The sequence below is a fragment of the Orycteropus afer genome, unplaced genomic scaffold (assembly GCF_000298275.1).
Source record: "Orycteropus afer afer isolate SDZICR_OR568_19922 unplaced genomic scaffold, OryAfe1.0 scaffold00084, whole genome shotgun sequence".
NCBI classification, from domain to species: Eukaryota; Metazoa; Chordata; class Mammalia; order Tubulidentata; family Orycteropodidae; genus Orycteropus; species Orycteropus afer.
Window position 1 is genome coordinate 9,964,957 of NW_006921671.1, and position 21,896 is coordinate 9,986,852.

Sequence of the window (21,896 nt, forward strand, 5' to 3'; positions counted from 1 at the left end):
CGGAAGGAAGGTTGGGCAATCCTACTTCCGTAGTGATACTGCCTCGGAAACCCAAGGAGGGGTCGCTATGAGTCGGGGCCGACTCGACAGCACATAACAACAACAACAGTCATTTGACTTGTTGCATTTTTTCTGTCTGGTTTTTAATCTTCCAAATTTAATTAAAATTCTGGGTTGTTGCTCTGGTTTTGACTCCTGGTCTAACTATATACATTATCTGCCTAAAATCCTTCAACAGATTATTCAGTTGATTCATACCTGAGATTTTGCCTTGAATTTCAGCTTCTGAGATATTTAACTTATTCTTAAATCAATTGCCTAAACCAAACATTGATTTACTCTCAGTAAGTGAGGTAAAACCCTTGTTTTTTACCTCATTGTCACAAATAGGATGTTCTCTGGTAGCGTAGTGCCTAAGGCACTTGACTCCTAACCAGAAGGCTGGCTGTTCAAAGCCACCAGCCACTCCTCAGAAGGAAGGTTGGGCAATCGACTTTTGTAGTGATACCGCATTGGAAACCCAAGGAGGGGTTGCTATGAGTCAGGTCCGACTCAACAACAACAATGCTGATATGGCCTAGATTAATTCCTACCTATTCTTGTGAAACTCTCCTTGACCATTGTAGCCTTTGTTTATTTTTTACTCCTCTTACAGCACTGTTGGTGTTCAATTATTGTTGTCTTATATTATCTGCTATTGTATATAAATCTTATCTCTCTAACTATATTAGAAGCAATCTGTAATAGTAATCATGCTTTCTAGGAACTCTGGTCATACAGTGGTTAATTAAGTACTTGCCTGTGAACCAAAAGGTCAGTGGTTCAAACCCACCAGCTATTCCATGGGAAAAAAATGTGACAGTCTGCATCTATAATCTTTTACTTTGGAAACCCTTTGTGATAGTTCTACCTTGTCCTGTAGGATCACTGTGAGCCAGAATCAACTCAATGGAAGTAGGTTTGGTTTTGGTGTAATCATGCTTTAGTATTTAAATAAACTAAAATAGGCATTTAATATTTACAATTAATGAATTGACTAAAAAAAAACCAAGCTCACCACGGCCGAGTTGGATCCAATTCATAGCAACCCCTCCTTGGGTTTCTGAGGCAGTATTATTATGGAAGTAGATTGTCTGATCTTCCTTCTGCGAAGTGGCAGGTAGGTTTGAACTACCAGCATTCTGGTTAGCAGTCAAATCACTACATCACCAAAATACAACCAGGCTGAAGACTGGAATATGTGCTTTTTTTAAGGTACTGTGTTATTTATGAAATACATTAAATGAGAAATCAATCTCACTTTTCTTTTTTTTTAACTGCAATTTCTTTGCTTTCTGCTATTTAATCACTTGTCCAACCACAGGAATCTATTGATTGGCTAATAAGATCACAAACTTGTCATAGACCATAGTGAATCTCACTGTAAATGAGCTTTAAAAGAAAAGATGTCACTTTGAGGACTATGGTGTGCTTGGCCCAAGCCATGGTATTTTCACTCACCTCATATGCATGCAAAAGCTAGATAGTGAATAGGGGAGACTGAAGAAGAGTAGATGCCTTTGAATTATGATGTTGGCAAAGAATACTGACTGGAACATAGAGTGCCAGAACGAATGAATCTATCTCGGAAAAAGTTCAGCCAGAATGCTCCTTAGAATCAAGAATGGTGAGACTTTGTCTCTCACACTTTGGACATGATATGAGGAGGAACCAGTTCCTGCAGAAGAACATCATGCTTGGTAAAGTAGAGAGTCAGTGAAAAAGAGGAAGACCATCAAGGAGATGGATTGATACAGTGTCTGCAACAATGAGCTCAAACATAGCAACAATTGTGAGGATGGTGCAGGACTGGGCAATGTTTTGTTAGTCAGTGGCACCTAACAACAACAAGATGCCACTTTGCTTTCTATACTATCTACAGTGATTTCACTCTACTTGAATAATAGTAAGTGATTTGTTTTTCATTTTGCAAAAGATGTTATTTGATTTGATTTTGTTTATTTTCTGTATTTCTCTATATAAGATATGCATTAAACATTGGCATAAGTGTGTGAAGTGCTCTGCAAGTGTCTTAGACTGGGGTCTCTAGAGAAGCAAACCAGGGAAGCTCATGTATGTAGATAGATAGATAGATAGATAGGTAGATATTAATTTATCCTAAGGAAATGACTCACATGGTTGTAGAGGCTGGCAAGTCCCAAGTTCATGGGTCAGCCTGGAAGCTGGAGGCTTCTCCTGACTCATGTAGCAAAAGGGACTGATGAACCCAAGATTGGCAGGCAATACAGAAGCCTCCTGGCTGTGGAGGCTGACAAATCCAAGATCAGCCATTTAGATGGCAGGCTGCTAGCTCACAGGTTGTGAAAACAACAATCCCAAGATCAGCAGGCAATATGGCAGGCTGCTGGTTTACATCCAAAGAACCAGAGGTCAGATAATGATAAGCCAGCAGAATCCAGATCGAGCAAAGAATCAGAGAGCTTTGCCAGACATCCGTATATATGTACTGGAAACAGGTCACATTCCTGAGGAAACTTCTTTTCAACTGATTGGTTGCTCATAACAAATCTCAACATGGGGGGGCTTACATTACATCAGATCTCATCATGTGGGATGACTACATATAACTGCCAAACCACTGAGAGCCATGGCTAACCATGCTGACACACAACATTAACAACAGCAAGTTTCTACTCCAAAGGAAAGCATATTTTAGGAACACATTGAACTTCAAACTAACCTTACACTTTATACCAATATGAAACAAAACTAACAACAACAATAAAAACCTAGAATAGTTTTCTTGAGGTAAGCAAAGAATATTTCAATTATTACATATGCTCTCATCTGATATGCTTTAAGGTTTTTTTTTCTTTCTTCTTCAGTACAGGTACCTAATATTCTGTTTCACACACAATAGCAGTCTCAAATTAATGAAAACACGTCTTTTCATTGTCTTCCCATCCTTTTTCATACAATGCTTGTGTTATATTTAGCCTAATATCAAAGTAGTTTTCCTATTGATTTTATTCACTCTGAACTTCTAGCTGCTTCATTCAAGCAAGTAGGAATTTTTGTAATTAATTTAATCACATTTTACAGATTAAGACTTATAAAAAATTTGAACAAATTTATTCTCCCTTTTTTCTAAAAAAATTTTTAAACACTAATTAACAAAATTAACATTGACCTGATACATTTTGTCACTCAACCTTATCCAGAAAAAGAACACTACTTAAGTTTATGAATTACTTTCAAGCTTGGCTTTTCTCAAAATTGGCTAATCATTCCTTTTTGCTTTTAACATAAATTTTAGAATGAGTTTACTCTGTATCAAAAAAAAAAAATCCTTCTGAGATTTTTATTGGAATTGCATAAACTCTTTAGATCAATTTGGTATTTTACATACAATGAATGTTGGAATCCATGAACACTATATGTATTTTCATAAAGCTTTAGAAATCAAAGGAGTCCTTGGATGGTACAACTGATTAAGTACTTGACTACTAACCAAAGGGTCAGTAGTTTGAACCCACTCAAAGTCATCTTGGAAGACGGGCCTGGTGACCCACTTTTGAAAGATCACAACCTTGAGAATTTTATAAAGCACAGTTCTACTGTGCAATACACGGAGTCACCATGAGTCAGAATCAACTCAATGGGAACTGTGTGTGTGTGTTCATGCATGCATGTGTGCGTGTTTTTGTTTTTTTTTTTTTTAATTGGAATCAAGGAAATGTGTTATTGGCAAGGGGACAGATCAGTGGAACAGACAAGAGATTCCAGAGAAATACAGAAGCCAAACATTTATGGCCAATTGATCTTTTAAAGTGGTGCAAAAGCAATTTAATGGAGAAAGTATAGGTTTTTTTTTTTTTTTTTTAACAAGTGGTGTTGGAAAAAATGGTTATCTGTAAGAGAAAGAAATGAACCTCACATGTATATCAAAATTAACTCAAAATAGATTATATATCTTAATGTAAAATCTGAAACTTTTAGAAGAAAACGTATGAGAAAATCTCTGTAACCTGGGGTTAAACAGAGTTCTTAAATAAGATATCAAAAGCATAATTCATAACAGAAAAAAAAATTGATAAACTGAACTTAATAAAACATTTTGTTCAATGAAAGACACGTTTAAAAGAATGAAAAGACAATATATGTACCAAGAGAAAAGAAAATATTACCAAGTCACATGTGCAACATAATAAAAAATGTGTATTAGAACATATACATAACCCTCAAAACTCAAAAGCAAGAAACAACCCAGTTAAAAATGGGCAAATTATTTCAATAGACACCTCACCAAAAAAAAGATATGGGTGGTATATTTGTTCCCTAGTGCTGTTATAACAGACATACCACAAGTGGATGGATTTAACAAATAGGGATTTTTTTCTCTTACAATTTAGGAGTTTAAAAGTCTGAGTTCAAAGTGCCAGCTCTAGGGACTGGATAAAGGCCCCTTGACCTTGGACTTCAGCTCTGTCTCTTGCTCCTGGCCACTGGAGTTGGAGGTATCTCTTAACTCATGCAGGTGCTAGCTGTTGAAGCTGCAAACCCAAGGTTCACAAGTAAAATGGCATAGTCTCAAGAATTTCAAGCAACATGGCAGGCCACTACTTCAAGTCCAGAAACAGTCCCAAGGTTGTCAGGCAACATGGCAGGCTGCTGAATGAAGATTCAGATACATGCGGGGTCCAAGATTGCCAAAAAGCTCAAGATCCTTCTCAAAGTGTCTTCTTATATACTGGAAGCAGAACACATCCCTAAGGCAGCTACTTAGCTGCTCACAGCAGATTCCACCATGGAGTTATTACCAGTCCCATCATGGGGAATAACTACATCCAGCTGCCCCATCTCTCAAACCAGACCCAGCCAAGTTGATGGCAAAAAAGCATATGAAAAAATGTTGAACTATAGTCATTAGGAAAATGCATGTTAACAGTTCAATGAGATATCACTACATAAAATAGCTAAAAACAACCGATAATGCCAAGGACTAGTGAGGATTCAAAGCAACAGCAGCTCTCATACATTGCTTCCGGAAATGCAAGATAGTTAATTCACTCTCAAAAACAACTTGTCAGATTTTTATAAAGTTTAACATGCATTATATATGACCTGGGTCCCTGGTGGTGCAAATGGGTTTGCATTGGCTACTAACCAAAATGTTGGCAATTCTAACTTACCCAGAAACACCAAGGAAGAAAGGCCTGACAGTCTGCTTCTGTAAAGATTAAATCCAAGAAAATCCAATGGAGCAGTTCTACTCTGTAACACAGGGGGTTGCGATGAGTTGGAATCCACTTGATGGTAATGATTTGGTTTATTTTTTAACATATGACTTGGTAATTTCAGGTGTAGTTGTTTACCCAAGAGAAGTGAAAACTTATATTCACACAAAAAACTGTGTAAGACCACTTACAGCAGCTCTAAATTGTCAATAACTGGAAAAAAAAAAAACCCTCAAATGTCCATCAACAGGTGGATAAATTCACAAACTGTAGTACATTCCTACAATGAAATATTACTCAGCAAAAAAAAAAAGGAATTATTGATATCAGTAATAATATGTATTATCTCAAAATATCATTAGCATTATTATCAGTTAATAAAGTCAGTATCAAAGGTTTATACCATATATTTCCATTTATATGTTATTCTGGACAAGGTAAAACTATAGCAATGAGACCATATCAGTGCTTCCCAGGAGTTAGGGTTTTCATGTGACATCATGAAAGAGTTTTTTTTTTTAAGTGATGGAACTGTTCCATATCCTGATTATGGTGGTCATTACATAAATTTATATGTATCAAAATTCATAGAACTGGTCACCTCATAAAAATCAATTGTATGTTAATTTAACATTTAAATATAATAGAATGATAAAATAAAATTATATTCAGCCTCATTTTGATATAAGTTAATTTTACCATAGGTCTAATTTTCTGAATATAATACAGAAAGTATAGCATACATGATGAGAGAAAATGTGTGTATGTGTGTGTGAGAAATAGAAATAGTTTCCGTATGAGTGATATAAATAATCCAAAGTAATCATACTATTTATTTTTATACTATATACCCATTATATATTTACATTTTTTGAACTTAAGTTCTTAAATGATGCTGGACTTAATGTAATGCTAAATTTAGTTTTAATTTCCTAAGTCTACTCTGAATGACTGTTGCTGTGGGGTCAGGGGAGGTGTGAGTTTAGGGGTGGTATTGAAGGCAGTGACTGGAACATTTAAGCTTGACGTCATGGTAATATATATTCATGTCTCTGGATTTCCATAGACACCCCATCACAGCGAGTACAGTTTATTCTTGGAACTGAGGATGATGATGAGGAACACATTCCTCATGACCTTTTCACCGAACTGGATGAGATTTGCTGGCGAGAAGGTGAGGATGCCGAGTGGCGAGAAACAGCCAGGTGAGGATTTTTGTCTGGATTAAGGTATACTAAAGAATTCTCATTCTATTTAGAGAGTCCTAATGTAACAGCTTGGCAAACATCTATGAGCACTGCTGATTTCTGAGGTTGCTCATCTGGTCTGGGCATATCCTATAATGAGATACGGGTCACAATGAAATCTGAAGGCAGTAATTATAGTAAACAGTGACACAGAGCCAGCAACAGCTGCAGTCTTAAAGATAAACAGTAACATAATTTGTGTGTCATCAGCAAAACAATAGAAATTTAAAAGTAATTTATATCTGTCTTTTTGGCTGCTGGCTCAAGCCCAAAATAGTGATATTATGTGTAACTTGAACGTGGAGCTTTTATAAAGGGGAAATATGATAAGATACAGTACTGAATTTCGTGTGCTATTATTTTTTAAAAATTTTTATTGTGATTTGAGTGAAAGTTTACAAAGCAAATTCATTTTCCATGCAGTAGTTCATACACATTTTGTCCCATGACATTAACTGCAATCGTCCACAATGTAAAGCTCTCTTTCCACTTCTTCCCCATAGTTACTGCTTCCCTTTGTCCAGACCTCCTATGCACTCCCACCCCAGAGCTGTCTCCTTGTGCAAACACTGCCCTTCTGTTCTCCCATGATTGATCGCTCCCAGGAGTGTATCTTTATGATGTAAATTTTCACCCCATATGTACTATTTAATGAGGATAGAAATATTTTATAATTCATTCCTAGGATATGTATACACTTAAACATGGTGGTTTTTCAAAATACTTTTAAAAAATTACCTTTATCTATCACTTGTAATTGATATTTCTGTATTTCTATGTTGTTAGGAGCCATCAAGTAAATTTTGACTATATAATTGATGAATTGCTATGAAAATAAACTAAATTTGGGGTTTATTTTTTATTTGTTTTTGCTTACTTGCTAACTTATTTAACACACATTTATGGAGAACTTATCATGTGCCAGGTACAGTGGATATACAACAAAACAAAAAATCTTAGGTCTTACCTTTAACAATCTCACAATCTAAAGAAGGATTTAGACAAGTAAACAATTCTATATGATACTGGTGTTCAGTAGGAAATGTGGGAACATATTAAAATTTCCTTATTGCTTCCCAAGTTTTCATGTAAATATGAATCTACTGGATTTTGTTAAAATACAGATTCAGTAGGCCTTGGGCAAAGGGCCTGAGATTCTGCATTTCTAACAAGCTCCTAGGTAGTATCATGTCAATATTTTTGAGGACCACACTTTGAGTATCAAGGATCTAAGCTCTGTGAGTGAAGGAGAGGAGATCTGTATAGTCTCCCTGGATGTCATACCTGAGCTAACTCTTGAATGTTGAGTAGGACTTAACCAGTTACTGTGAAGTCATTTCTAACTCAAGGCCCCCTAATTTGTGCCAGAGCAGAATTTCTCTGCAGAGTTTTCAATGTCTGATTTTTCAGAAGTAGATCTTTAGGTCTTTCTTCTCAGACACCTCTATGTAAACTCAAACCTCCAAGTTTTTGGTTAGCAGCAAAGCATGTTAACCATTTGTACCTTCCATGGGCTCCTGATTAGAATTTTGCTAGGCTTAGAAATAGGGGTCAGGGATTGTATTCCAGGCAGAGGGAACAGGATGTGCTTTCACACATTCATTGACCCAGGTTGGACTGTTTTGTTAGGCTATCCCTTCCTAGGAGCCCTGGTGGTGCAGTGGTTAAGAGCTCTACTGTGAACCAAGAAATTTGTGGTTAGAATTTCATGGGAGAAAGATGTGGCACTCCACTTCTGTAAAGATTTACAACCTTAGAAACACTATAACCAAACCAACCCAAACTCACTGCCATCAAGTCAATTCTGACTCATAGGGACCCCCTTTGGATTTCCAAGGTGGTATATCTTTATGGAAGTAGATTGCCCAGTCTTCCTTCCACAGAGGGGTTGATGGGTTTGAACCGCTAACCTTCTGATTAGCAGTCAAATATCTTAGGGACTCCAACAGAGCTCATCTTAGAAACATTATTAAACTGATGTACTCAGTCCTATAGGGTCACTCTGAGTTGGAATAGACTTCAGAGTGAAGGATTTATCTCTTTTCATGGCCAGAGAGCTCTAATTGTTAGGACATTCTTTTTCTTCTTTTTTTAAACGTATCTGTTAATGGCCTTCAGATTGCAACATTCTTCTGAAAGCTGATTTACTCTGTTGTATTAGACTAAATGTGGGCTTCAGTTACTAGTTGCCTTAACCCTGTCTACCCAGAGTTAGTGTGGAACTAAGTATTGAATCATGATAATAAATATTATGAATAATACTGGCCCAGTTAATTCTTTTTTGATATATTTTGAGTGGTTTTTACAACTCTCCTTTATATGTATAAAAAAATACTAAAGAAGAAAAACAACAAAATGGCTGAACCCAGTTCGTTGCTAACATTTTTAAAAAATAAAACTGATAATTGATGATAGTTAAAATTCAAGAAATATAAAAAGGGAAAAAAGCAAAAATATCCTTTTACTGTTATTTACAGATTCTCTCCTCAAGTAACCACTGATAAGAGTTGCTTATGCATCTTCCCAGAAAAACTTTAATGTTTAGTTGTTGTTGTTGTTATGTGCCGTCAAGTCGGACCCAACTCATAGCGACCCCTCCTTGAGTTTCTGAGGCAGTATCACTACCGAAGTAGATTGCCCCATCTTCCTTCAAGGAGTGGCTGGTGGGTTTGAACTGCTAGTCTGGTTAGCAGTCAAGTGCCTTAGGCACTACTCTATCAGAGCTCATCCTTTTTTATTTACACAGTAAGAATTATGTAATAGGCTATGTTCATAATATGCATTCAATTATATGGATGAGCTTTCTTTTATTTAGCCAGTCTTGATAGATAGTTATGTTGATTTTTTGCTATAATGTTAATATGACAATTATAATGTTAATTATATATGTTATTGCAATGTTAATATATTGGCGTTATTTTATTAGTAATTACGCAAGGTGAAGGAGCCTTTGTGATATAGTGGGTAAAATGCTAAGCTGCTAAGCAAAAGGTTGGTGGTTCAAACCCATCAGCCACTTTGCAGGAGAAAGATGTGGCAGTCTGCTTTCATAAAGATTAACAGCCTTAGAAACTCTATGGGGCAATTCTACTCTGTCCTAAAGGGTCGCTATCAGTCAGAATCAACTCGAAAGCTATGGGTTTTGGGGTATGCAAGGTGAATTTCTGACAGTGGAATTTACGTATCAAACAGAAGACTTTGTTTACTTTGATATATATTGCAAAATTACCTGCATAAAATACTTTGGTAATTTACACTTCCACCAATAACACAAGAATTTATTTCCCCAAAACCCTTGCCACACTGAGTTATCAGACTTTTAAAAATTGTTGCTAATTTGAAAGATGAAAAAATAAATCTCATTGTTTTAATTTGCAATTCTTTAATTAGTGTGGTTGATCATCTTTTCATGTTATCATTTTTTTCCTGTGAACTATTTATTTCCTTTATCCATTTTAAGTAGATTTTTAATCTAGCAAATATTAAGCTCCAGAACCTGCTATCTTATTTTTTTTTCTAACTGCATCATCTAAAACTAAGTACTTGAGGCTTTTACAATACATAATGTATGTACTTATCTTCTTTATTTAGAGAAAGAAAAACAATATATGATAATCTTCTTTACATATTAGTGATATAATTTTTGCTCTTTCATGATTAAAAAGCTGTTGATAGAAAGTTGAAGTGTGTATCTCCCTGTTTAAGGTTAGAAACATCTGAGTTCAATAACAAATGGATGTTTTTCTATGTAATTTGAAACATCATATGGTTATGGTGTTTAGGCGGGTCTGTTAGTGTCTCTTTTAAGTTCTGCAGAGAAGCAGTTTTTGAAAGCATTTCCCCTAGATTCCTTTCTTCACCTTCATGCATAAAGGAGCTGAGACGTAAGATTGGAATATGCATTTTGGTTGGTGACTTTTCATCTACCAGATCAAACAGTGATCTGTTACTTTCAATCAGTAACTTCCTTGTAATTTGTCCTCTCATATAAAGCTAAGAAGCAGCAGAAGCAATATTAGAATTAAATACTTTTCTCCCTGTCCCAGTTGAGCAGTTAGGATTTTATAATGCTCTAGTGGATTAACTTGAACAATGTGAACTATACATCTATCCTAAGTGACCAATATATATTCCCGGTTATTTATAAAGAATAAAAATGATGATCTAGTCAATTAGGAGCTTTCTCTAATGTTATTCTGTAGGATCTGTTGTTATGGATTGAATTGTGTCCTCCCAAAACATATTAATAGTATTGTATGGTTGTCCTCCATTTGTGATATGATGTAAATTATCCTCCATTTTGTGATATGTTGTAAATCCTAACGTTTATATGTTAATGAGGCAGGATCAGTGTGGGGTGTATCTTGAGTCACAGCCTCATAAGACAGTGTGACTAAAATCATACCCTTACTCAAGTCACACCTATACCCAAGTCACACCCATGTTTGAGTCATACCTTTCATTTTACAAGAGATAATAGGGAAAGAGAACCTGGTAGAGAGGAGAGGGGCTTCACTATCACTAAGAAAGAAGAACCTGGAGCAAAGCAAATCCTTTGAACCTGGGGTCCCTGCACTGAGAACTTCCTTGACCAAAGACAAGATTGATGCCAAGACACCTAGAGATCTCCAAGGAATTCCAGGCCCACAGATGTTGAAAGGAGACAAGGACCTTCCCCTAGAGCTGACAACAAGAGAAAGCCTTCCCCTAGAGCTAGCACCCTGAATTTGGACTCCTAGTCTCCTAAATTGTGAGAGACTAAATTTCTGTTTAGGAGCTCTGGTAGCATAGTGCCTAAGGCACTTGATTGCTAACCAGGAGGTTGGTGGTTCAAACCCACCAGCCACTCCTCAAAAGGAAGATTGGGCAATCTACTTCCATAGAAATACTGACTTGGAAACCCAAGGAGTAGTTGCTATGAGTCAGGTCTGACTCGACAGCACAAAACAACAACAATAACAAAATTCTGCTTGTTACAGCCATCTACTAGTTGTATTTCTATTGTAACAGCACTCTATGAGTAAGACACCTGTATTCTCAGCCATTCTCCTGAAACTCTTTAAGGTTCAAGGGGGCATATGATGAGCAATCAAAATAGTAACAGACATTGAAGAGGAGGATAGATAAGTTGTGGCTGAAACACAATACTTAGGGGACGAATAGAATGTATGTCTTGAGGAGTTAGAAATGTACGTTTTAAAGTGGCAGAAGTAATTTTGTTCTGGCTGCCCTCATTCATTTAAAAATGCTAATTTTAACTAATTCACGACTCCTTCTGATTTCTCAAATTCAGTTTAATTCTAATAAACTCATTAGCATAACCATTTGAAGCATTATTTCTTTTGGTTAGTATTCCAGGTGGGATTAATAATTTTCTATTCTAAATGCAGAAATAAGGAGAATATTTTATCAGCACATTGCACCTGTCACATATCACATATTGAATTATTCATGTCCACTGTTTTTGCCAAGTAAAACTGAAGTGAAGTTTTAGATTTTGAAGCTAAATTTTTGAATCATGGTAATTTAATAAATTTTTGTGGAAACCAGCTGTTCACTTTTAAAAACCCCAAAAGAAGCCATATGACAAGGCTAATGAAATCAACATAATTAGTACAATGTCCTGCTTATAAATAACATATAATGTTATTAATAGAGAAGTGCGCAAAGATATCACAGCTGTGCAAATGTGGAGACAACATGCTTGACTCACTGCAATTGCCCTTTAAAAAGTACTTTCCACATTTGTGGCTCAGATGAGACCACGAAGGGGGTAGCAGTTAGGTTCTGATACAAACATGGTAGTGTGGAAAAGGATTAGTGCATCAAAGCAATTTTATTGATGCCATGAAGGCATTTGATAGTCAAAATTAGTAAATGTTCGAGTGAGCAAGATTTTTCAGTAGAATGTGTGATGTGAAGATAATATGGATTTAGATGTAGTATAAAGACTCTAGGTTTGAATATATTTCATTTCCCTTTAAAGTGGCTACAGGCACTCTATGACTGTATATACTGTTCTCTAGTTCGCACTTTATGTACCCCTCATCCTCCATATTCCCACCTCTATATGAAAAAGCCTAAAAATAGGATTTTTTTTTTTCTTGAGACATTCCTTACTTTCCCCAAGCCATAACTTTCCTCAAGGCTGTAAATTACTTTCTGTTTTGGGAGAATCAGAGATTAAATATTCTTAGAAAAATTAAACTGAATTAGTGAGAAAACACTAAACAGAAAGATTTAAGTTTTGTGGAAAACATCTATTTCTAATTTGTGGAAGAATTTTATTTCATAGATTTTAATATGTGTACTATCGAGGGTATTATCATCAACTTAATCCTCAAAGAATTGATGAAACACCATTTTATGTTGTTGTTTAGTATAAAGAGATTGCAAGATGCTGTTGTTGTTATGTGTTGAGTCAGATAGTGACCCCTCCTTGTGTTTCCCAGGCAGTATCACTACAGAAGTAGATTGCCCAACCTTTTTTCCGAGGAGTGGCTGGTGGGTTTGAACCACCAGCCTCTGGTTAGCACTCAGGTGCCTTAGGCACTATGCTACCAGAGCTTGCAATGTGCTAATCATGGTGAAAACAAAACAAAACAAAATCCTTACATACTTCTTGTTGTTGTTATGTGCCATCGAGTTGGACTTGACTCTTAGCGACCCCTCCTTGGGTTTCCGAGGCAGTATCACTACGGAAGTAGATTGCCCAACCTTCCTTCCGAGGAATGACTGGTGGGTTTGAACCTCCAGCCTTCTGGTTAGCAGTCAAGTGCCTTAGGCACTACGCTACAAGAGCTCCTATACATACTTAAGGGAATGAAAATAATCTAGTGTTTTAACCTTTCTCCCCATAAAAATGCCATACAATTGGCATACAATCATCCATCACATCTCTCTCCTGACTTTGAAACTCTTGCTTGCTTTGATTTGCTATTCAAGTAAATGTCAACTTAGTTTATTTAAAAACCAGAACAAATTGCAGTTTTGTAGGTCATTAGCTACAATCAAGCATCTTGCACCTGACAATATATTCAGTGACTACAAATCATGAAACAAAATTTGGTGTTTTCCCAGAATTTTTCATTTCTATCTTTGAAGTAATGGATTGAAAATAAATAATAAAAAAGACATGTATTTATATTTATAGATACATACATACGTAGGTATGTATGTCAATATGTATGTATGTATCTATATATAAAATCATCTTTAATATGTTGTTTTTGTTAGGTGCCATTGAGTCACCTCTGACCCATAGTGACCCCATGTGCAACAAAACGAAACATTGCCCAGTCCTGTGCCATCTTCACAATTGTTGCTATGTTTGAGCCCATTGTTTCAACCGTTGTGTCAATCCATCCCTTTTTGCTGACCCTCTACTTCACCATGTGCAAAAAGGGCATAGTGACACCATCCTCATCTGATCTCTAACTTCACAAGAGGAAGGAGAAATCACCATCAACAGCCCAAGGCATGTTCCTATAAGGCCAGACATGCCACCACCCTCCAGCCTTTTGGCCAGTTGTGACACCAGCTGTCCCTGCCATAGCACTCACTACTTCTCTGCTGGATTTGATAATTTGTTACAGTGGTCACACAGAACTCACAGACAGTACTCAGGATTACAGATTCTGTTAGGGAAGTAACAGGCCACAATTCACATTCAGGAACGTCCTCAGGATACAGTTATTTGATCAGGACAGTCTCCCTTCTGCTATGCCCTCAGGCACACCTCTCTGGGCCTTGGCCTCTGGCCCTGGCCTCTACACTGCTCCAGCAAGTGTTATAAAACTCTTTTAGCTTTGCCAATAGGTATACCTAGGAGCTCTGGTAGTGTAGTGCCTAAGCCCCTTGACTGCTCACCAGAAGGGTGGCAGTTCAAACCCACCAGCCACTCCTCGGAAGGAAGATGGGGCAATCTACTTCTGTAGTGATACTGTCTCGGAAACCCAAGGAGGGGTCACTATGAGTCAGGGCCAACTCGACGGCACATAACAACAACAACAACAGGTGCACCCCACTCCTCCAGCAAGCCTCTGCCAAGACGGCAGCTTTCTTGTTCCGTGGGTCAGCAAGCCCACCTCTCTGTCTTGTGCCTTTTGGTTCCTCAGCTGGTCGTCTCAGCCAGTCATCTCAGCCAACGAGGCACAGTTCAGAGATCTTGGGTCCAAGAACTCACTCCACTCCACTTCCAGCTTTTCTCTCTTGATGGCAGTGAGGTCTCCCCCTTCTGCTGCTAAAAGGGCTCATTTTAAGCCTAGCAGAATGACAAAACTGACCAAACCCCACGTTAGATTCCCATACACCTTATTTACATTACTCATAAGCTATCCAATCCCCTGGTAGGGTACAAGCACCTTATATTTGCACTTCCACCCAATCATCTAGTGGGAGTCACAAAGACTATTCCTAGGGGAGCTATACCAAATAATCCACTGCACCACACCAAGCTTGATGCCCTTCTCCTGGTACTGTTCCCATCTGATAACATGTCCAAAGTATGGGAGATGAAGTGTCAGCATCCTCACTTCTAAGGAGCATTCTGTCTGTACTCCTTGCAAGACAGATTGTCTTCTGGCAATCCATGGCATATTTAAAATTCATCACCAATACTATAATTCAAAGGCATCAGTTCTTTGTTCTTCCTTATTCATTGTCTAGCTTTCATGTGTATTTGAGGCAATTAAAAATAACATGGCTTAGAAAAAGAAAATAACCTGGCTTGGGCCAGCCCTTCCTTAGTTTTCAAAGTGACATCTTTGCTTTTGAACATGGCTTGGGCCAATCCTTCCTTAGTCTTCAAAGTGACATCTTTGCCTTTGAACTCTTTAAAGAGGTCTTTGGAGTAGATTTGCCCAATGCAGTACATCATTTGATTTCTTGACCACTGCTTCCTTGAGCAGTGGATTGTGGATCCAAGTAAAATGAAATCCTTGACAACTTCAATCTTTTTCTTGTTGACATGATGTTGTGAGGATTATTGGATCAGTTGTGAGGATTTTTGTTTTCTTTATGTTGAGTTGTAATCCACACTAAAGGTTGTAGTCCTTGATCTTCATCAGTAAGTGCTTTAAGTCCTCTTGGCTTTCAGCAGGCAGGGTTGTGTGATCTGCATATTGTAGGTTGTTAACGAGTCTTCTTCCAATCCTGATGCCACGTTCTTCTTCGTATAGTCCATCTTCTCAGATTATTTGCTTAGCAAATACATATTGAGTAAGTATGGTGAAAGGATCCAACCCTGATTCACACCCTTCCTGATTTTAAACCATGCAGTACCCCTAGTTCTGTTTGAAGGACTGCATGTTGATCTATATACAGATAGCACATGAGCACAATAAATTATTCTGGAATTCCCATTCTTCTCAATGTTACTCATAATTGGTTATTATGTAATAATAACAAATTATGTAATAATAACAAATTATGTAGATAATACATAATTATACATAATACATAATACACATTAGTTAACAAATAAGTCAAATGCCTTTGCATAGTCCATAAAACACAGGTACACATTTTTCTGATACTCTCTGCTTTCAGCCAAGCACTTCCCTCATTCCATGCCCTCTTCTAAATCCAGCTTGATGTATTGCTATAACCATTTTTTATTTCTCTTCAGTGAAATTTTACTTGCGTGTGATGTTAATGATGTTGTTAGATCATTTCTGCATTCTGTTGGATCACTTTTCTTTGGAATGGGTACAAATATGGAATTCTTTTACTTGGTTGGCCAGGTAGCTGTCTTCTAAATTTCTTCACATAAACCAGTGAGGGCTTCCAGCATAGCATGTGTTTGTTGAAACATCTCAATTTGGTGTTTTATCAATTCCTGGTTCCTTGTTTGTCGCCATTGCCTTCAGTGTAGTTTGGACATCTTCATTTTGTACCATTGATTCTTGACGATGTGCTGCCTCCTGAAATGTTTAATTGTCAGCCGATTCTTTTGGATACAGTGACTCTGTGTATTGCTTCCATCTTATTTTGATATTTCCTGATTGGTTCTATATTTTACCCATAGAATCCTCCAATATTGCAACTCACAGCCTGAATTTTTTCTTCCATTCTTTCAGCTTGAGAAATGCCAAGTGTGTTCTTCCCTTTTGGTTTTCTAATTCCAGGTCTTTGCATGTTTCATTATAATACTTTACTTTGTCATCTTAACCTGCCCTTTATTTAGGTCTTTTACCTTATGATTTCTTCCATTCACTTTAGCTACTCTGCATTCAAGAGCAAGTTAATATAGTCTATTTAAAAATACTCATTTAAATATCTTAAAACTTTTGGTATCTTTCTAGATCTGGCATAAAGCACTGAATCTTGAAATGTTTAATGTCTTTGTTGTTGTTGTTGTTGTTATGTACCATCGAGTCGGACCCGACTCATAGCAACCCTTCCTTGGGTTGCCGAGGCAGTATCACTACAGAAGTAGATTGCCCAACCTGCCTTCTGAGGAGTGGTTGGTGGGTTTGAACCACCTGGTTAGCAGTCAAGTGCCTTAGGCACTATGCTCCCAGGGCTCCTTTAATGTCTTTAGTAACTTGATATTTGTAACTTGTGGGTTCCTTTTTATGGAAAGTGTCTCTCCCTCCTCTTGTAATTCTTATAAAACCTATGATTATAGAAAACCACCCTCACATATATTTTGGCTACCAAACTGCTTGGAATTCCCAGGGAACCCACATTTTCTTTCCTTTTTTTTTTTTTTTTTTTAATATATTGTGATTTGGGTCAAAGTTTACAGAGTACATTCATTTTCCATACAGCGGTTCATGTAGATTTTGTTTCATGATATTGATTGCAATCCCCATAATGTAACAACTCTCCTCCCATTTCCTCCACGTGGTTACCTTTTCCTCCACGTGGTTACCTTTTCCCTGTGTCCTTCTTTCCTATGCATTCTTATCCTCTGAGCTATCTTTCTGTGCAAATACTTCCTTTCTGATCTCCCATGATTGATTATTCTACAGAGAGTACCTACCTGGTGTAAATGTTCACCCTATACACCTATCTATTATTTACCTGGAAGCCACAGGAGCAAGTTCAATTCCAGACCTGAAGGGTGATTAGGGGCCATAGTTTCAGTGGGTTCACCAATCTCTATCAGATTAGTAAACCTGATCTTTTTTTTCATTTTGAGTTTTGTTCTACATTTTCCTCCCATTATATCCAAAATCTCCTGCATAGATCCCTTTCTGAGTGGTTGACAGTGATAGCCATGCACCATCTAGTTCTTCTAGTCTCATTGTCATGTAGAGGCTGAGGTTTGCATGGTCCACTAGTTCCTTGGACTAATTGTTTCCGTGTGTCTTTGGTTTTCTTCATTTTTTTTTTGTTCCAGATAAGGAGAAACCAATTGTTGCATCTAGATGACTGCTTGCAAGCTTTTAAGACTCCAGGCATTTCTCACCAAAGTAGGATGTAGAAAAATGTCTTTGTTATGCCAATTGAGTTTTATGTCCCCAGTGACTATGGTCCTGAGCCCAACAGGCCCAACAACTCAGTCCCTCAAGGTAGTTGGCTGTGACTAATAAGTTATCATAACTTTGCCCCCTGTTGGTTCTATTTATATGGACATTGTTATAGCACATACAAATACATATGTAGAAATATCATCTGCCAACCTTACATATGGTAATGGGTATATTCCCTTTTGCCTAGACATACCTGATCATCAGTCTGTCTACCTATGTGTTGTTGTTGTTGTTATGTGCCGTCGAGTCAGCCCCAACTCATAGAGACCCCTCCTTGGGTTTCCGAGGCAGTATCACTACAGAAGTAGGATTGCCCAACCTTCCTTCCGAAGAGTGGCCCATAAAAGAACATTTGTTATTACTGATAATGTAGTATCGTGTATGTAAAAGTGTTCATCTTTCTTGTCTGGACCTCTTGTGCACCTCTCTGTGTCTTTCTTTTCCTTAATGTTATTGTGTTGGTCACTCTCTTTTGGTATATTGCTTTTCCCTTCATCCAAATCAATACTTGTCTCTCACCTATCTAGCAATTTTCCTTTGCCTCCTCTCCCATCACTGGTAACCAACAAAGAAAATTTCCTTCCATATATAAACCTTACCTTGACTTTTTACAACAATGGACTAATACAATGTTTGTCGTCTGTGATTACCTTATTTCATTCAGCATAATGTCTTCCAAGTTCATTCACATTAGGAGATGTTTTGTAGATTCTACATTATTCTGTAGTGTTGCATAGTATTTCAGTGTCCACATTTTTTTTTCTAAGAGGACCAGGCCCTCAGTTTGAGAGGCATCATTCTAAAGGGAAGATTTTTCCTTCTAAAGAAAGCAATCCTGTTGGATTTGCTTTTAAAATGTCTTTTCAGAAACACACATGGATCTATGGAACAAAATGGAGAACCAAGAAATAGATGAATAGAAGTATGACCAACTGATTTTTTACATATGGGAGAAAGCTGCCATTCAATAATGGAAGAACAGTATTTTCAACAGACAGTGCTGAAAAAAAGCACATCTATTGGTAAAAAAATGAACTTCAATCTAAACCTCACAGTGTATACCAAAATTAAATCAAGAAGGACCGTGAATATAAAAGTAAAACAGAAAACTATAAAACTTTTAGAAGAAAACATAAGAGAAAATATCTGGGACCTAGGGCTAGGAGATGATAAGGTTTTAGACATGACACCAAAAGTACAATTAGTAAAATGAAATATTGATAAATTGGACTTCATGATGAAAATATTTGAAAACTATATATCACATAAAGGTCCTATATATGGAATATATAAAGAAATCTTAAAGCTCAAAATTTTGAGCAAGAAACAAATGTTAAAAATGGGCAAAAGTCATGAACAGACATTTCACCAAAGAAGAGACACACAGGACAAACAAGCACATGGAACAAGCGCATGTTATTGTATCGGTCACTTTCTTTTGGTATATTGTCTTTCCCTTCATCCAAGTCAATACTTGACTCTCACCTATCTAACAATTTTCCTTTGCCTCCCCTCGCATCACTGGTAACCAGCAAAGAAAATTTCCTTCCACATATAAACCTTTCCTTGACTTTTTACAATAGTGGACTAATACAATATACAATGGTTCAACACCATTAATCATTAGGAAATGCAGATTAAAACCACCCTGACATATCACTGCACACATAGTAGAAAAGCTAAAATTTAGAAAAAGAAATAGTCATAATAACAAATACTGACAAGGATATGGAGAAACTTGATCTCTTATGGACTGCTGATAGGACTGTAAAATGGTAAAACCACTCTGGAAAATTGTTTGGCAGTTTCTTATAAAATTAAACATGCGTTTTCTATACAATCCAGCAGTCACATTCTTGGGCATTTATTTATTTCAGAGAAATGAAAACTTATGCTCATGCCCAAACCTTGAAATGAATGTTCATAGAAACTTTATTAGAAATAACAAAAGACTTTAAACAACACAAATGTCCTTCAATGGGTAAATGGTTAAACAGGCTCTGATATAGCCATACAATGGAATCCCCCACCACACCCACTGCCATCAAGTCAATTTGGACTCATGGAAAGCTCACAGGACAGAATACAAGTGCCCCATAGAACTTCTAGGGCTGTAATCTCTATGGCAGTAGACTGAACATGGCAAAAGAGATTTAATTGTTGCTAGGGGATAAGAACAGACAGAGTAGAGGACATGGATAGAAAGGTGTTGTATCAGGGAGTTCATTTGTGCTGATAGAACGGTTCTCTATTTTCATTGTGGTGGTGGTGACATGAATAAAAATGGATAGAACTACACACATGCACATACACACGCATGCACTATCTTCTTAGAATTTTTTTAACATATTTTTAAACAAATTTTTATTGTGATTTGGGTAAAAGTTTACAGAGCAAATTCGTTTTCCACATAGCATTTCATACACATTTTGTTTCATGACTGCGTTAGACTGGGTTCTCTAGAGAAACAAAAACCAGCAAAGTTTATAACCCACCAGGCACTCCTCAGTCAAGGAAGGTTGGGCAATCCTACTTCCATAGTGATACTGCCTCGGAAACCCAAGGAGGGGTCGCTATGAGTCAGGGCCGACTCAACGGCATATAACAACAACAACAACATATATATATATAGCAAGAGAGAAATTTATCTTAGGAAAGTGGCTCACAAACGTATAGAAGCTGGCAAGTCCAAAGTCCCTGGAGGAAACGTCAGGCTGGAGGCAGACTTAGCTTCTGCAACTGCAGGGGGCCGAGAAGCTCAAGGCTGGCAGGCAGTACACTGGCTATTGACTTCAACGAAAGACGAATCCAAGATCTCCAGGCTGAACAGTAGGCTGCTCACTCACGGAAGGTTGTAGGTAGCACACCAGAGTCCCGATCCACAGAAGAATGTCTCTCTTCACAGGATGTCCCTGGATATCCTGGAAGCAGGCCACACCCCTAGGGAAACTCCCCTTGGCAATTCCCCACAATGAAACAGCTCTCTTCCCACTTCCTCCCCATCGTTACCTCTTCCCTGTGTCCTTCCCTCTCATGCACTCCCGCCCCCCAAGGTATCTCCTTGTGCAAACACTGCCCTTCTGATCTCTCATGATTGGTCACTTCAAGGAGTATATCTACCTGATGTAAATGTTCATCCTATATGCCTGTCTGTTGTTTGGCTGGAAGCCACAGGAGTGAGATCAGTTCCAGACCTGAAGAGTAACTAGGGGCCATAGTCTCAGGGGTCTCACCAGGCTTTATCAGACCAATAAACCTGATTTTTTTTTTTTTTTTTTTTTTTATGATTTTGAGTTTTGTTTCACATTATTCTCCCAGTCTATCCAGGATCTCCTGCACTGATCCCTTCCTGAGTAGTTGACAGTGGTAACCGGGTACCATCTAGTTCTTCTGGTCTCATGGTCATATAGGCTGAGGATTGCATCATCTGCTAGTCCCCTTGGACTAATTGTTTCCATGCATATTTGGTTTTCTTCATTATTCTTTGCTCTGGATGAGGAGAGACCCATTATTGCATCTAGATAGCCACTTGAAAGCTTTTAAGACCCCAGTTGCCTGTTACCAAAGTAGGATGTGGAACAATGTTTTTGTGTAGTATGTTATGCCAATTGAGCTTGATGTCTTCTGTGACCATGGTCCCAAGCTCACAGATCCAACTACTCATTCCCTCAGGGTGGCTGCCTATGGCCACGAAACCACCACAATCTTTTTGTGTGTGTGTGTGTGTGTGATTTGGGTGAAGATTTACAGAGCAAATGCACTTTCCATACAGCAGTTCACATATACCTTGTCTCTGTCATTGACCACAGTTTACCACAATGCAACAGCTCTCCTCCAACTTCCTCCCCATAGTTACCTCTTCCCAGTGTCCATCCCTCCATACTCTCCTGCCACCTGAGCTGTCTTCCTGTGCATAAGCAGCCCTTCCTTCT

At 37.6% G+C, this 21,896-nt stretch overlaps 1 protein-coding gene across 1 annotated transcript in view; it reads left to right on the top strand.

Moving 5' to 3' along the window:
- The window catches only part of SLC4A10 (solute carrier family 4 member 10), a 374,905-nt gene that overhangs the window by 143,608 nt on the left and 209,401 nt on the right, over window positions 1-21,896 (top strand). Inside the window, exon 4 of the mRNA XM_042781073.1 lies at window positions 6,304-6,442. Coding sequence (XP_042637007.1) covers window positions 6,304-6,442 — 139 coding nt within the window. The remainder of the gene's footprint in view (window positions 1-6,303; window positions 6,443-21,896) is intronic.